The 7,690-nt window shown below is 43.2% G+C and overlaps 1 protein-coding gene across 1 annotated transcript in view; it reads left to right on the forward strand.

Annotated features, from left to right (window-relative positions):
- The window catches only part of fndc1 (fibronectin type III domain containing 1), a 29,714-nt gene extending 24,681 nt beyond the window's left edge, over positions 1-5,033 (forward strand). Inside the window, exons 17-21 of the mRNA XM_068341933.1 lie at positions 1,653-1,732; positions 2,039-2,068; positions 3,163-3,324; positions 3,402-3,524; positions 4,334-5,033. Of these exons, the coding sequence (XP_068198034.1) occupies positions 1,653-1,732; positions 2,039-2,068; positions 3,163-3,324; positions 3,402-3,524; positions 4,334-4,449 (511 nt within the window). The 3' untranslated portion in view covers positions 4,450-5,033. The remainder of the gene's footprint in view (positions 1-1,652; positions 1,733-2,038; positions 2,069-3,162; positions 3,325-3,401; positions 3,525-4,333) is intronic.
- The last annotated feature ends 2,657 nt before the right edge of the window (positions 5,034-7,690 follow it).

Here is a 7,690-nt window from a genome sequence, read left to right on the forward strand (position 1 = left end):
GCTAACAGAGGTTTCCTCTCGCCAAAACGAAAGCATGAATCTGTTTGAGCCGTCCCAACCCCCCCCATCCCCGGTTGAGCAACCGGTTTGTCTTCATGATGGAGCGTCTCCACCGGTTGAAGCAAACATAGAGTATGTTCACTGAGTTTCTCATGCTTGTTAGATTAAATAAATGGAGAGACGAAGAATTTTACTTTTGCAGATTTATAGAAACATATTTTATATTTCATGATTCCAGCTGTTGGCTGAGAATTTGATGCTTTTTTTCCTCTTAAACAGACATTTTTACGATCAATTCGTACAATTCCTTTTGTAGGTTGTAAGGAAATATTCATACACTTGCATACTGCAGTATTTTATTTTATGACACTACATTTAAAGCTGATTGAGGCAGACATTAATTCTCAATCAGGCTGCTATAAACTCTTCCCCGCAAATTTACAGGTAGCAGATTCACCTGCTTTAGAATTGTTAAACTGAAGTTTAATGCATTCTATAAATAAAGATATTTCGAGTCAAGAGGCCCGACGCTCTATACGAGGTCTCACATGTCCGGTTTGGCTTGACGAAGCAGCGCATGGTCTTTTCTCTTTTCTTACTTTTATATTCTGGCTCACGTTTTGGGTTTTTCATGACATCACCTCCCTGCAGCTGCCTCCTCTCCCTCCCTCTGCGATGCATATTCTGGTCATCGCCATCACGTGGCCGCTGTGATTGGATCCAGGCCCTCGCGGCTGAACGTGGCGAGAGTTCTTGGCGGACGGCGGACTCACTGTAGGCGACCTCGCGGGCCGACGCGTGAGCGAACGGTTGCACAAACGCAGCAGCCGTGGAAAAGTTTGCTTTAAAGTTGTCACCGGCGGCTGATTTTAACCTAATAGGATTTAATAATTCCTCCACCACCCGTCGTCAAAGTGACATCATCACTCCCTTCCTGTCGTTTATCCGTTCTCCTTCTGCTTTATTTTCCACTCCCTTCTTATCCCCTCCGTCTATCTGCTAATCTCCACTTGTCTCTCCACCCTTTTCCTTCCCATTTCCTCCAACGTGAGCCAAGTGGTCCTTTTTATTGTGTCCTTAAATCTGCCTGATTAAAACTGCCCGGTTATTTGATCACATCATTGGCGTTTCCTCACCTCCACACCTGAACTCCTCAACCTCTTCCAGAAGAAACACCTTGATGAAGAAGCAAGGGGGAGGTCGGGTGACTTTTATCAGTTCTGCAAAAGTTTCTGGTGCTTTGAAGCAACGGAAGAAAAAATAACTCTTAAAATGAATACATAGAGGTCAAAAGGTTCACGCCTCGCCTGCAAGAACCTCAAGGTCTTAAAGGGGTTTGGACAGACTTGACCAGGATCATAGGGGAGGTTTGACTGGTCTTGTGTCCAGGTGTGTTCCCTCTTGGTTTTCTGGATTCTTACCACCAAAAACATTCATTACAGGTGGACCGATTACTCTAAAATTGCTGCAGGTGCGACTGGCAATTGGCCCTTTGATGAACTGGATGTAACCCGCCTTTCGCGCAGTCTTCTGGGATAGACTCGTCTTCTTCGGTTGAAAGTTTTTCCGTCTGCCCGTCGACTGACTTTTCATTTTGGGTGACCTCTGGTTTTAACCTCTCATTTACTCCGTCTGCGTTTGTCTTGGTGCAGGTACTACTTCAAGGTGCAGGCCAAGAACGTGTTTGGTTTGGGGCCCATCAGCGACACGCTCTCCTACGTCACCGAATCAGGTGTGTATCCCGCGTAGATCAACTCCGTGATGCCTCATTGACTGCAGCTCAACCCGTGGGGAAGATTTGCTGCTCTTCTCCCGCAGCCGGCGAACCTTTGAAGAAAAAGTCACGGCGGTTTTATTGCGAGGCCGGATGCTTAAATCTAAAACCGTCCTGGGAGCAGAAGCAGATTAGCAGATGTACCGCTGCGCTACGCAGACGATGGTGCTTTCTTTCTCCGAGTCAGGCAAACGCATTAAACTTTTTAAAGTGCTGTCTGTGTGCTTTTCCTCCCATGTGAAATCATCGCATTCTGTCTTTCAGATGATCCACTTCTCATCGAAAGGCCACCTGGTAAGTCCAGACACATCTCGCTTAACAGGCCGAAGCTGAATCCTCAGACATCGTTCAAGATGCTCCATGTGTCGCAACTTTGACATTGGTGTTAATAACATAGTTTAATTTTTTAAAATGTTGCTATGCGTGTTAGATGCAGCACTTCTTCTTTCTTGAATAAAAGTTGCAAACAGCTTGTGGGTACATTACCACCCCCTTCTGACAGGAACGCTGAATAACAAATTTTTTTTTACGACATTATTTTTTATCGTTCAATGACATAAAAATCAGAAATAGTAGTGCACAAACTACAAACAGATCATTTCTCATGCATTATGAGACCATGATAGTTTATTATAATCCACTCATAACGCTTTATGACTTCACCCCTAAGCCCACATAATGCTTTCTGAAGTGCTGCATTAACAGTCATAAAGACTGAATGGTATAAACTGACTGATAATGACCGGAGTGCATTCCTCCACCACGACCCGGCAATCCACTTAAATTCAGTCAAGCTTCCCCCAAAGTCGGGCTCAGGGCCTTCATCCATCATTTAGAGTTACTGCGTTTGTTACGGCCAGCAGATGAAGTCATAATCCAGAAGAATAATGAGTTGATAAGAAGGAGCAAAGTTAAACGGCAGCTTTTATACATGCATGCTGTATAAATTCACTCTGGAATGCCTCAGGGCTGCGTTTCGTAACCACGTTCTTTTTCAAATAAAAACACAAAATAAAGAACATATTCCTTTGGATGGATTTTTTAAAAACTATCAGGGATAAATCAGAACATTTGAAACACATCTGAAGAAAGGCATCAATATATGAAATAAATGATAGTTCATATAGATTTAGCTGCAGCAGAATTGCAGCGGAATCTAATTTCTATAGGAGACAAAATATGTTCCATTTGTGATATGAGACAGGTCTGAAAAGACTGACATCAAGTTTCAAAGTTATTTTCTCAAACAAAATGCACTCGTTTGACGTCAAAGAAAAAAAAGTGGGTTTGATTCTGATTCTTTTATGATTGATTGTCTCTTTTCTCGATATTTAATGTCTCCATGCATAGGATTCCTATTTTACAGCTTTCTCACTGATGATCCTCAGGTGGAGAACCCATCTGGGTCCCCTTCAGCTTCAAGTACAACCCGGCCCACAGCAGCTGTAAGGGCAGCCAGTACGTCAAGCGCACCTGGTACAGGAAGTTCGTGGGCGTGGTTTTGTGCAACTCTCTGCGATACAAGATCTTCATGGGCGACGGTCTCAGAGGTGCGACTCAAGTCCGTCGTCCCGAACAGGATGTTTGGAGTTAAATGGTTCTGAATGTCCTACTTGTCCATCCTTAGAGCCCTTCTACAGCATCGGGGACACTTTCGGTCTGGGGGAGGACCACTGCCAGTTTGTGGACTCCTATCGGGACGGGAGGACGGGCCCGGCCTACTACTCCAACATCCTGCCCTCGGCACAAGGTGAACACTCTGAACACGTGTTGATCGCTCGTGATCATCCATGGGGATTCTTTTCCGTGCTCATTAGCGGACCAGCTGGGTTGATCTCATCTGAAGTAATGCACGAAACACGTCAACGAAGAGTCGTTAAAGAGTTTCGGTCAAGATCTCACACTCTTTATTAGTCATATGTAATCCAAAGGTGTTTCAATCAATCCGCTGGACTTAAAGAAACTTTGTGGAAGATGTTTCACCTCTCATCCAAGAGGCCTCTTCAGTTGTAGTGGTGGTTGGTCTTGTCCCTGCTTATCAATCACCAGCCCCCACAAGAACTGAAGAAGCCTCTTGGTTGAGAGGTGGAACGTCTTCAAGAAACTGTCTTAAAGTCCAGTGGATTGATTTAAACAGCTTTGGAGAACCATGACCTGGATAACTGAGAACCTACACAGATGCTAAATGTAATCTGATTACATTCAGTTTTTCCCTGGAGCATTACATGAGCCGTTCAGTTCCACCTGGAAATCAAACTAAAGAGACTCTTTGTAGTCCTTTGCCGCGAGACTCATTAGCATATTTCTTCCTTTAATTGATTACTTAATGTTTCTTTGAGGGCATGACATCATCCACGGGGGGGTGGGGGCTACCTACCCTGGCGCCGCATTATACCCACATGTGGTACAGAACATCACAAACCTCATCGTTTAGGATACTACAATTGCCATGAAGTCAGAGGAATAAGCAAATGATTGCTAAATGATGATTGCATCCAGACGCGTTCCGTCTTCCCATGAATGTGTATGAGAACCGCTTCTCTTTGTTCCCCCCTGCAGGATACTTCCGCGCTTACAGACAGGAGCCGGTCACATTCGGAGTCATCGGCCGACGCACCGCCCATCCATTTGTGGGCTGGTATGAATGCGGTGTACCCATTCCCGGGAAGTGGTAACACACCAGGAGCAGGAGACATTGCAACCAAGGGCAACCGCTCGTTCTGCATCCTGCTGCAGGCTCTCGCCGACCCCCCCCGTCCTTAGAAACGGACTTGTCTGCCATCCGGAATGAAACGACACCACTACGACTTTATTACAGAAAGAGGATATAGTACTTTTTAAACAAGCCAATGTATATCATTACCATGCACTGTTTATAGAAAGCAGTCTGTATATGAGGGGAAAAAGAAGCATGTGTGCTGTTGGAGTTCAACTCCTTGTTCCTTTAGCGACCGTCCCAGAGGCAGGTTGTGATCTTCTCACACATAAAACGCACACACAGTGGAACCGGTGACGTTGGACCAAAGCACAAGCTGCAAAGCTAACTGTAAGGATGGGCACTAGAGGTGTGTATACGTCTATATATGTGTATACGAGATTTATATTTCATAATGGAACGGCTTCTACCTTGTGTCTGTTTGTGTCTTTAAAGCATTATTCTGTTTGTTTTAGACTTCTTTTTTTTTTGGTATTCACCAGAATTCAGTAAACGTTACTGTGTAGATTTTTGTGTACACGGACAATAAAAGACTAAATATTTGCTCAGGAACTTTGGGAGATTCAATGACACCAAATGAAAACTGTTTCAGCTCCAGGCTGATCTGAGGTCAGTCTGGATCTATAGATGGATGACATCAACGTAAATCACTTGGATCCAGATCAGACCCTGAGGTGTTTTAGATGTTATGGTGATGTCATCCAGTAAAATAAAAAAAGAGATCTGTGATAGTAGAGAATATGTTTGGATGTGGCTCCAGATCTAATCCAGATCCACAGGAAGATCTTTAGGCCATAGACCTGGAGTAAGACTTCTACCTCTACAAACTCGAATCCTAAAACCTAATCCTAACCACAAGATCTGCAAACTCTAATCCTAACCCTTACAAACCCGAATACTAAAACCTAACCCCAACTCCAAATTCTACAAACCCTAGTCCTAAAACCTAACCCCAAATTATACAAACCCTACCTCTAAAAACCCAAATCCTGAAATTTAAACCAAACCCCAAATTCTACTTACCCTAATCCTAAATCCTAACCTCTACAAACCCTAATCCTAAAACCTAACCCCAAACTCTACAAACACTAATCATAACTTCTACAAACCCCTAATCCTAAACCCTACAAACCGTAATCCTAAAACCTAACCCTGACCCTAAACCAAGTTCTAGGTCTGCAAAGAGTTGAACACTTCTTGTAACTTTTGGGTAATTCTGCTGACAGCAAGACAAAACAACCATCTAAAACACACTTTTCATGGTCAAACCCCTTCATCAACCTTTAATTTTCACTTGTATTGGTGTATTTCGAGTAAAGGTTCTCCCTCGGTCCCCCCTTCTGAGAAACAGCATTTTCAGTTCTCGCCTGAAACCAATTACGTTAGTCGGGACTCCGTTGGTGAAATCAATGATATACAGAAGAAGCCACGCCGCTTTATTTCGAGGCATACAGTCAAACTCACTCCATTACTCCAGCAACAATGAGATCTTTATTACCTGCTAGAGCTGCGAGGCTTCATCCATCATCAATTCTGCCCCGATATTTACGGCGTCATTCACTCTGATTAATCCGAGACAGATAGACATAACCCAGACACTTTGAAAATTCAAAGGGCACAAAGTATTTGCCCCGAGCTGCGATTAAACGATAATGATTGTTTCTGATAGAGGACCCGTTTGTAGGTGCGTTTGTGGGTGGCTGTCAGATTTCAAAGTAGCTTTGGGTCGCAGCCAAGTCCTGCTGACGCGATGAAGAAGAAGCGCCTGCAAGTCATTAAAAGCTCTGTGAGTCCAATGACTTAATGTCTCAAAATGATTTAGTATCTCGACATGCCCCTCTGAAAATAATATGTAAGAGTCTCAAAATAATCTCTAAGTGTCTCAAAATAATGACTTGAACGCATCACAAAATGGAGATGGACTTTTTTAAACTTTTCACTTCACTTTCTTCTTCTTCCTTGTGTTTGTAGACAATTGTCGTGTTTTGCCTGAATCGTGGCAATGCTGCCCCCAAGTTTTCCATCAATATTGCACTATTTGTTTTGTTTTTCATTATACAGGTAGTCCTTAACTTAGGAACATTCGGAGATATGAACAAATGTGCTTCACCATATCCGACTATTGTCCTGCAGTTCGTACCTTGGATACTTTACTGTTAATCATGAATGATAAAGCAAAGGCTAGTAAAGATAGTGGTAGTGGTGACCATCTCTCTGATCACAAGTCTGACTCTAACCCACAATAATTCCTCCCTCCTCCATCACTCTAAAACTAAGCTACATGCTACAGTAAAGTGGCTGTACTGACATTTAAATGGCCTCAAATGGTAGATTGAAATTTTAAAAAGACTTACAAACCATTCAACTTACGAACAATCTCTAGGAACCAGTTGTGTTTGTATATTGAAGACTACCTCTATTAGTAAATACTTTCAACATAGAGAATGATATTTAAAGTCAAGCCCACTCACACTCATTATCAATGAAAGTACTTTTGTGCTTCAGATGAGCGAAGGGAAAAAAAGGAAAGAGAGAAAAGAAGAAACGGGAGGACAAACAGGATTAAACACGTGTACATGATGATTACAACATCTGCTACAGATGTTAGGGGATAAAGTCATCGGGCCTCTCCTACTTAGACTCATATTTGTGTGTTCTGGACAGAAATGATGACTGCTGTCAGGAGTCAGAATTAAAGATAGATAATCCGTTACCAACGGGGAGGAAGCAGGAAAACAAAGTTAGGGTGGAAAAACCTGAACGGTGGCGCTTTGAGCATGAGAGGCCGAAATTAAGTCTTTTAACAAGACTTCGAACATCCTGGTAAAAGTCTCGGTCGACATTAAATACACCAACTGTTGAAAGGCAGAAAAGAAGAAACTACTACATGCTAAAATCAAATCTGTACAAAATTTAGTCTCCATTGCTCCAAGTATATTTCTGTGATCAGCTCCATTATATTTGCAGCTCCCTAGAGAAGCCCACTAAAGCCTATTTCGACCACAGTGACATCACACAGGCAATATCTAAGGGCGTGTCCAGACAATATGCTCCACACGCCAATGGAATAGACAGAACCTGGCCAGCAAACCGTGCGCTCATTGATGCTGTTGTCATTTTCTTCGCCATCAAAACTTTGGATCGAGAGCCGGACCGTGATTGGTTGCATCTGCGTCGACCCAGGCTGCCAGAAGTGGACT

The sequence above is a fragment of the Antennarius striatus genome, chromosome 19, assembly GCF_040054535.1.
Source record: "Antennarius striatus isolate MH-2024 chromosome 19, ASM4005453v1, whole genome shotgun sequence".
Taxonomy (NCBI): Eukaryota; Metazoa; Chordata; class Actinopteri; order Lophiiformes; family Antennariidae; genus Antennarius; species Antennarius striatus.